Source organism: Neomonachus schauinslandi, chromosome 8 (assembly GCF_002201575.2).
Source record: "Neomonachus schauinslandi chromosome 8, ASM220157v2, whole genome shotgun sequence".
Lineage (NCBI taxonomy): Eukaryota > Metazoa > Chordata > Mammalia > Carnivora > Phocidae > Neomonachus > Neomonachus schauinslandi.
Genome location: NC_058410.1, coordinates 268009 through 277152, shown reverse-complemented (window position 1 = coordinate 277152; position 9144 = coordinate 268009). Strand labels below are relative to the sequence as shown.

At 57.3% G+C, this 9144-nt stretch overlaps 1 protein-coding gene across 1 annotated transcript; it reads right to left on the bottom strand.

Moving 5' to 3' along the window:
• Positions 1 to 407: 407 nt before the first annotated feature.
• Positions 408 to 8904, bottom strand: DLL1 (delta like canonical Notch ligand 1). The gene is made up of 11 exons (XM_021693346.2): positions 8389 to 8904; positions 7887 to 8183; positions 7097 to 7157; positions 6601 to 6858; positions 4599 to 4659; positions 3981 to 4111; positions 3706 to 3875; positions 3377 to 3593; positions 1510 to 2311; positions 1218 to 1335; positions 408 to 1091 (listed from the first exon to the last, which is right to left on the bottom strand). The coding sequence occupies exons 1-11, from the start codon at positions 8440 to 8442 to the stop codon at positions 1086 to 1088; spliced, it is 2175 nt and encodes a 724-aa protein (XP_021549021.1). The 5' UTR covers positions 8443 to 8904; the 3' UTR covers positions 408 to 1085.
• Positions 8905 to 9144: the final 240 nt, after the last annotated feature.

Genomic DNA, 9144 nt, shown 5'->3' with positions numbered 1-9144 from the left:
AACAAATGGATGAATAAGTATTATTCTGAGACAAAGAGCCTTTCCATGGCAATACACAAGTGTCTCAGGGGTATTTGATCCCAGATGAGGCTTTGTTCCAGTCCTTTAAAGACATAAGGCTCCGAAAGAAGGTGGCCAGCTCTGAGGCTCCTTGGCACCCATCAAACGCGTGCCCGTGATATTCCCAGCGAGTTCAGGGGCCACACTCGGCCTCTCCCCGGGCTGCCCTGACGATGAGCATGGACGGTTCTCAGAGGAGGGCAGAGGAGTGAGCAAAGCTGCTTTCCATCAACCCAGTGAAGCCAGGCAAAGATGTTAAAAATAGACGATAGGAAGCCATTTCTGTCCTCAGGGAGTGAGCCCAGGTCTGCTCCACGGAGCGCTGAGTAAATACACCTCTCGTTGTCATTCATAATATTTATTTTGGAAAAATATTTTAAAAAGGATTTTCTTCATTAACAAAACAGTAAAAAACTCAAATAACATTTGCACAATATTCCATAAATACATTTATATACAAAAAAATATAGTCACATAGACCCGAAGTGCCTTTGTACATATTTACCAAAATTTTAAATTATAAAAAATGAACATCACAAAATACTCAAGCTTTACAGATATCATGAAAAATATTTTTACAAGTCCAAAAAAATAACACACATTTTTCCACCTAGAAAAAACACATTTTAGTATCAAAAAGGACGATAAAGGCAGTGTTTGTGATTCTAATTCAAGAAAAGACTGGCTCATCAGAATCCAAGATATACACTTCAGGCAGTGCATGCTTCTTATGCAGTAATTATGTCCATTCATTTAAATATATATTTTTTAAAAAGCAACTGTCCATAGTGCAATGGAAACATCCTAAAAGGCAGTGCAACAGGCCCCCTTGGACGCTGCCGAGCTGCAGCCCGCGCCGCGTCCCCGGCCGACCTCCGGGAGGGAACCGGCTCCGTCCGAATCGGTTCTCAGCAGCAGTCCGTGGGTCTCCCTTTCCTCTTTCAAGCAGCATCCATTGGGGCATATATCCTTGGAATTTTATTTATTTTTAAGAGAAACGGGAATTTTGCCATATCACTTCCATTTTACACCTGGAGGGGCCCACGAGACAGAACGGGAAGTTAGTTCCAGGGAGAGGTCAGCATCCTCTGACTTCTCTACCCGCTTCCGTCCCGACCAGCCCCAGAGAGCCACAGTCCCTCGCACTGCACACTGACCTCAGTCGCTATGACACACTCATCCTTCTCCTCGGAGATGACATACACCGACTGGTACTTTGTGTCTTTTGAAGTAGAATACACAGAGTCCGGCCTCTTTCTTTCAGATGCTTCTCCACTAGAAGGAAAAGAAAAGAGAACCATGATAAGCATGTGAAAACAGTTCTGAAAATGACCAGCACCGGGTGAAAGGACGCCCGCGGGCCCTCCTGCCCAGCCCGCAGCACCCCGAGCGTCGGGCGCCCTCCCAGGCGGGCCTTCCCACGCAGCCCTCCCGGCCCACCGCACGCACCCCCTGAGCGTTGGGGCGCTCTTCTCCTCCCCTGCAGAGCCCTGGGCCTGGCACTTGGTGTCCCGCTTGCTGTGAGGGTCCCTGACGGCGGCGGCAGCGTCACCCTTGAGGTCCTGCACCAGGTTATAATCCACAGCAGGGTAGCGGGCCTTGAGACCATTCTTATCAGCCCCGTGGTCCCCGTGGAAGTCGACTTTCTTGTTGGTGTTCTTGATCTGCGTGGTGCCAAGGACGCTAACGGAGATGTCCTTCTCACGCTGGCAGTTGGCCAGGTTGTTCATGGTCTCTGTCTCCCCACGGCAGGGCTCCGCGGGGGGCCGGTCCTTCTGCAGCCTGAGCCGCACACAGACCACCACGGCGGCGCAGCCCAGCAGCAGCATGAGGACCAGCACCACGCCGGCACAGACGGCCACCCAGGGGAAGGGCCCAGCCTGGCCCTCCACGTACTTCTCAGTGAGATCCACCACCACCGGGCCGGGGGGGGGCTCCGGCAGCAGGAACTGGCAGTTGGGGCCCCCGTAGCCCCGGGCACACTCACACAGGTAGCGCCGGTCCCTCTCGTGGCAGGTGGCCCCATTGTGGCAGGGCGCGTGCTCACACCTGCTGACGGGGGCACTGCAGTTCCTGCCTATGTAGCCCGGGGGACAGGTGCAGGAGTACTCATTCACACCGTCCCGGCAGGTGCCCCCGTTGGCACATGGGGAGGAGGCACAATCGTCCACGTTGTCTTCACAGTGCCTCCCGGAGAAGCCAGCCTGGCAGCGGCACAGGTAAGCGTCGCCAAGGTCCACACACTGTGCACCTGAAACACAGGACACATCTGTGTCTGCCCCTGCGTCACACCCCAGAGATGCAAGACAAGCCAGCCCGCCTGTGGCCTGAACGGGGTGGTCGCTACTTCAAACACAAGCCCGGGGGAGGCGTCTGGTCTAGCTCAAGAAACGGTGACTGGGACAGCTAGCATCTCTTGAGCAGTTACGTTTCGCCAGCGCTGCGCACGATGTTTTGGCTGAATTACCGCACTCACCTTCACAACATCCCACAAAAGGCCCCGTATGCCGATGAGGAAACGGAGCCTGAGTGAGGCTGATGTGCTTGCCCACGGCTCCACAGTTAGTGAGAAGAGCAGGGTTGAAAACAGAAAGAAAGAGGAAGAAAGGAGGGAGTGGGAGAGACCTCTGTCTTTCCAAAGCCAAGTCGGCTAAACCTCCACCACTCTGCCTCTAAAAATAAAGCGTCCGGCGTTTCTGTTGGTTCCGTGGATAGAAACAAACGGGAGGCAAAGCTCGACCGCGCAGGACTGCCACGCCTTCCGTACAGCACGTGGAAAGCAAAGCTACAGTGATTCTCCTCCATCAATTATCGTGGCCCAGCCTGTCTGGGGCCCAGCTTCGCTCCTCTACCCACTCACACAGTCGCAGGGGGCCCGTCAACAGACCACACTTCCGCACACACAGACACACCAGACGGCGATGTTTGGGTAACAGAGCCGAGCCGGGCTTCCCTCCAAAAACAGAGAGGCTGGGTTGCCATTGGAGCACGATGTACTGAGTTATGGCCCAGACTTGGGCACCTGAGGTGCTGTATGACCTTGACAAGTCATCTCACCTCTCAGCCTCAGGCTTTCCCCGCAGAATGTGAGAATCCACACTCCTGCCTGCCTTTCTTGCTCCCTGAGCATCTCCAGACTCAAGGGTAAAATTTCTGTGAAGAGTTTCTGACTGTTTAGTTGAAAGCCTCCATAAACTCAGGGTAGCTTGCAAAATGAAGTGCTCGGTTTGAAAGTAAACGCATGTGCTTTCTAATGCCTTCTTATCAGTGCTGACCACTTGACAAAGTCTCAGAGCGGACGGGGCTGCCCTCCTACCATTAGAACAGGGTGAAGAGCTGCAGGGATCCACCTTCTTCTCACAGTTGAAGCCAGAGAAGCCCACCGGGCAGCGACAGGTGTAGCCTCCCTCGGGGTTGTCTGAGCACCGCCCCCCATTGAAGCAAGGGCCGTCAGCACACGCCATGGCGCTGAGCTCACAGATTCTGCCGTAGAAGCCAGGCGGGCAGGTGCAAGAGTAGCTATTCTCAAGATCCTGTGTCATGGAGAAGAGAAAGAGCTCTCAAACATTGCTCCGAGAGGCCCACATCGTCCATATCAAACCCAGGCCCCCGTTCAGCAGGAGGGCCCACTATGGCTGGACTCACCGTGCAGCTGCCTCCGTTCCTGCAGGGGCTGGTGCCACACTCATCGATCTCTGTCTCACAGTTGGCCCCTGAGTACCCAGGCCGGCAAGAGCAGGTGTAGCTGCCCTGGCCCGTGTTAGTGCAGGTGGCTCCGTTCCTGCAGGGCTTGTGGTGTGTGCAGTAGTTCAGGTCTGCACGGGGCAGAGACAGGAGGGGAGGGCAAGTCCAGGGTTAAACTCAGAGTCCTCGATAAAGCCAGGGAAGCCCAGGGCTGCCAGATGGGGAGAGGGGCTCACCCTGGTTGCAGAAGAGGCCGCCCCAGCCCTCCTGGCAGTTACACTGCCAAGGCTGCTGACAGGTGCCGTGGAGACAGCCTGGGTACCGGATGCATTGGTCACAGTAGCGGCTCTGCCAGCCCACTCTGCACCTAGGAAGGCAGCAGGACGGTCAGGCAGACACTGGCCCCCCGGGCTCCCAGTGACGCACCACCGACTCACAAGACACTGTCCTCCAGCAGCAGCAACGCTGCTGGCTCCCAAGTGAGGCAGAACGCTGGCGTCTCCTTGGGGGCTTTCCAACACGCCGAAGCCTCAGAGGGTCTGACTTCTGGGTATGAGGGCCCTGGGACAGCCTTTTCAGGGGCTCCCCAGGTGGTCCTAATATGCCCAAGCATTTGAGAACCCCTGAAGTGGACTCACTTTCTAGGTCAGTTCCTCGAAAACTGCTATGCGTAAGTTCCCAAATCCCCTGAGGAGCTTAGGTGGCTGACACCCCACGACCCTACATGTTTCGATCCATATACTAAGGAGAAACACCAGAGTAACAGCTCCAGCCCAGCCAGTCAGCTAGTCTGACCAGTGCTAGGCTACAAGTATTCTGGGTGTGAAAGGGAAAAAGCACTTTTGCACACTTACTTGCATTCCCCTGGCTTGTCACAAAACCCATGCTGCTCATCACATCCTGGCAAGCAGATTGCTGCAAGCAAAGAGAGCACAAAGGGTCAAGCCCCACCCCAAGTGGCTCCCCAACATCGCAGGGGTGGCTGCCACACGTGGGTGAGACAAAACTTGTGCAGTTCAACTGGCAAACCCAGCCGAGTTCATCTCCATCTGCGGAGTACTGAAGGTGCTGCCCAGAAACTGCGGACTCAGCCCCGGGATGAGCATTCTTCTTAACACGGTGGCTCCAGGACAAAAGAGCACGGAAGCCCCCACCCCCACCCCATCCCCTTTTCTTCTGAGAGGGTCAGAAGTCCTTCCCCTCCTCCTCCCCCACTTCCCAATTCTATGCACAAAGCTCCACCTCTTAATACCCAGAAAGTGTGTGTGTAGATAAGGGTGGACAGCTGGTATGCAGAGTACCAGGGCAAGACAGCTGCTCCATTGTCTCCGCTCCCCCGGCAGCTGCCCCAGTGCAACAATACCGCCTCCCCCGCCCCCTCGCGCCCCCACACCCCCGGCGTGTACACACGCGCGCGCGCGCACGCACACACGCACACACAGACACACACGCGCGCGCGCGCACAGACACACACGCACACACAGACACACGCGCGCGCGCGCCCCCGCGCGCCCTTTCCACCAATGGGAGCTGGCGTGCGTTCTGGCCGCCTATCCCCAGAGAGATCTAATCGATGGCACGCGCTAGCTGGGGGCGGGGAGAGACTCCAGTGTTTGAATAAGAAGGAAAAAGTTTAAGTTTATGGCTACCCCGCAGCGAAGAAGAGGAGGGAGGGGAGCACGGCTGCAAGGCAGCAGGCAGGCCAGAGGTCCCCGCGGGGGTGGGGGCTGAGGTTGAGCTGGCTTCCTTCACTGGGTTGTGAAACTCATCAACAAGCTGCTCCGCAAGTTTGTAAGACTACAGAGCCCGCTCAGGCCCAGGCGGAGCTCAAAACAATGACGCTGAATGTGAAGACCTACCCTCACCCCAGGCACGGATCAAAACTGAGAAACTGCACCTCCCAGGCAAGTCCCTACCAAGAGGGACTGGAGGCTCACCTGCTACAGGGCAGGACAAGGAAAATTCCTAAGGGTGTCTGGGGAGTCCCAGGACCCACTCCACCCCTGACTAGAAGGAAACCTGATACCTAGGTGTGTGAAGCTTCAGCAGGCTGGAGAGAGGCCTACAAACCTGAACCGGGTCCAGGAGCCAGCAGAAACCTCGCAAGCCTCCTCCACTCTAGGGCCTGGCTTCCTGCAGCCTGGGCAGCCACCCTGCCTGCCTGGAGAATACCAAATAATGGGGCAGGCAGGGCCTATTTCATTTTTGTGAAGGTATTTCTCTGCCAGGCAGGGTGCTTTGTGAGCACCCACCCAAGCAGATGGGCACAGTGCCCAACACTGGCGGGTGGGCCCCTCCCCATGCAGCCCTGGCAGACCCAGGCCTCAACACACATTCTCTCCTGTCCACAGACCCCACGAGTGAAAATGTCAGTAACGATGTGTGTGCATCACACAGAATATTTGCAAATATGCTCACTCTTCGAAGAGGCCAAGCACACCAACTCTGGAGAGAAAATGAAGCACTTTTCCAACAAGACACTGTCACAGCAAAGAGAACTGGTTTTTTAAAGCATGCCCCTACACACACAAACTCTCCTCTCTGTTCCTCCCTTCCTTCCTCCCCTCCCTCTCCCTCAGGCTTACTTCCTGACCCCTGGCCCTGTCTCCAAAATCCTCCCTGATTAAGAAAGGCAGCTTCCCATAGCGGAAGTTAAAATGTCTGAGTTGACCCCAGCCCTGCCACTGGCTAGCTGTGAGGTCTTAGGAAGTTTCTCCAGCTCTCTGGCCTCGGTTTCCCCACCAGAGCTGTACTGCAGCGCTGAAGTCCCAGGATCCCAGCAGCTCACAGAACACTCCCCCACTGCCCGGGAACTCCTGCCTGGAAGTGGGTCAGGGCAGGGAAGCAGGAACTCACGTTCAGTGCAATACTGGCCTTTCCAGCCAGGGTTGCAGACTTTCTCCCCTCTCTCCCCGCAGGTGAAGTGGCCAAAGGCATCATCTCGGGGCCGGCAGAAGACAGAGCAGCCCTCCCCGTAGTAATGCTCATCACACACAAAGCGGTAGGAGTACTTGAGGTCTGTTCGGCCGCTGCTGTGCAGGTCCTGAGACCACTCCTCACCCACAGTCAGATGCCTCTGCGTGGCCAGGCGGCTGATGAGTCTTTCTGGGTTTTCTGTAGGAAGAGGATGCTCCCATTGGTTCCTACTAAGAACCCAGAGGCTGGGGACACTGGGGGAGCGGAACTGATGTGTAATGCAGGGGCAGGAGGCCAAAGATCCTCCATCCTGAACCTCATGCAGGACTTTGCAGAATGAAAGGTATAGGAGCTTGTTTCTGGTGGAGATAGGAAATCAAATACATACTAACTGGGGAAGCAGTTAGTAGTTTGGGGGTTTTTGGTTTGTTTTTACCTGTTGTGAGGTCATCAGGAGAATCTGTGTGCAGAGCCTCAATGATCAGGGAAAAGGTGCCCTGGAAGAAAGGTGGGGGGAGACATAAGATAAAGCAGAAATGTTAAAAAACAAAACCAAAACTGAGGCAACTGGGGACAACCAAGTCATTAAGGGCCTCCCGTGCAGATCTGTGTGTGCAGTGTGTCCAGAGGAGGGTCTCTGTACAATTCTTGCCTGTTTTCACTTTCCTTAAGGAAATGGAAGAACTTTTTACAGAGTGGTTTCCTGACGTGTTTTTTCAGCCTGTTAGTACAGGATATCACGTTTAAAAAAAAAAAAAGAAAAAAGGCTGCGCAGGAGCAAAGGGCTGGAGGGGGTTGTCCTCAGTCTTGGGGAGTGGGGGACTACGCAGAGAGGGCTAGGGGTTGTCAGGCTAGCAGGCTAGCTCGACACCCAACCCGTCTAGGGACAGGGAAACGAGAACTCGCCCACGTGAAGGGGCTCACTCGACTTGGGGGCTAGCTACCGAGGCCGGATCCCGGAACGTCCCAGGTCCTCAGCCTCACGGCACACCGGATGTCACTCTTCTGCCGCCTGAGGGGCATTCCGGGCGTGGAGGCAAGGCTCCAGGCCTGGCCCCTTCTGCCGCCGCCCTGCAGACCACGGCGCCCACCTGCCCTGGCCGACCCCTCTGCAGACGCCTCCGGCGCCGCCGGACGGTGCGGCCACCACCAGGCCTGGCGCGGGGCTGACCCACCGCCCGCTCCTCCCCCTCCTCCCCGCACCAACCCCCAGGTGCAGCGCTCACCGGCCAGGTGAAGCCGAAGGGGAAACGGATGGGGTTGCTAAAGGCGGGGTCGGCGCCGGCTCCATCGGGCAGGCTGAAGGAGTCGACGCCCAGCACCGGCGTGACAGCGCTGCCGTAGGTGCAGGGCGGCTCGGGAGACACGCTGGCCTGGTAGTGCTTGAGGCACACGCGGAAGAAGGTCCTGCAGGCGCACGGCGGCGGCCCCGCGCCCCCGCGGCAGCAGTTGCGGTTTCCCAGCAGCCCCTTCTTGTTGACGAACTCCTGCAGCTTCAGCTCGAACACCCCGGAGCTCCAGACCTGGGGGGGGGGGGAGGAGGACGGGCACGTGAGGGCGCGCGGAGCCCGCGCTCCGGGGTTCGCTTTCGGGTTGACAGCTTGCGTCGCTGGCCCTGCTCTCCACCGCTCTGCCCGCGCGCGGCCGGCGCCCCGGGTCCCCTCCGGGGTACCCCCACTGACAACCTACCTGACAGCAGGGCCCTGGAGCCCCTACCTCACGACTTACCTGACACAGCAGGGCTGACACAACGGCGAGGGCTACGGCGCACCGACGGCCCATGGTGCACCGCTGGACTCGCCCAATCTTCTGTGCCCCCCCTTTCTCGTCTGAAAACAGCAGGGAGTGCAAGGGGGTGGCCGTGCCCCAAGAAGCGTGGGCAGAAAAGCGCCGCCGCTTGGCCCCAGGCTGGGATACTCAGGACTTCTTTCTTCAAGACCTCGTCTCTCCTTCGGAGGCTGCGGTTCTGTAGATCCGCCCTTCGGTGGTGACGGTAACTCTGGGGATGCACGAGAAAAAAGGCTCCCTGGGAGAGATGACTAGTGGAGCGCAACTTTCGGTTTTCCTCCTCTTTCTTCAAATCCACGAGTAGGTAAGGGTCTCCTGCTTCCTGATTTTGTCTCAAGCTTCTTTGAAGGAAAAAAAAGGGGGGGAGAGAGAAAGCGTCCAGATATTCAGCTTAATTCCCAAAGAGCTGCCGAGGCTTCCTCCGAGTCCGATTAGAAAGCCGCGGTCTGGAAATCCCACCGGTGAGGCGATAATCCCGGGGCCCCAGCGGAGCGCGCGCAGGGACGCCCGGCGGCGGCGGGTGTGCGCGGCGCGCCCTGCGGCTCGGGCCCTTGTCACTCGGCGGCGGCGGCGGCGGTCGTTCCGGGAGCGTCCTGAACTCGTGTCCCCTGCGCCCCCGCGGAGACACGCGTCTTTCCGAAGAACCCAGCCGGTGCCATCCACGTAAACAGCACGGGGTCCGAGCGCAGGGTGGCG

Coding starts and splice junctions, on each gene's coding strand:
- DLL1 (XM_021693346.2), bottom strand. CDS start 8,442: ATGGGCCGTCGGTGCGCCGTAGCCCTCGCCGTTGTGTCAGCCCTGCTG. Junction 4,112..4,598: donor GACAAGCCAGGGGAATGCAA/GTAAGTGTGCAA, acceptor CTGCCTTCCTAG/GTGCAGAGTGGGCTGGCAGA. Junction 2,312..3,376: donor CTCTTCACCCTGTTCTAATG/GTAGGAGGGCAG, acceptor CCTGTGTTTCAG/GTGCACAGTGTGTGGACCTT.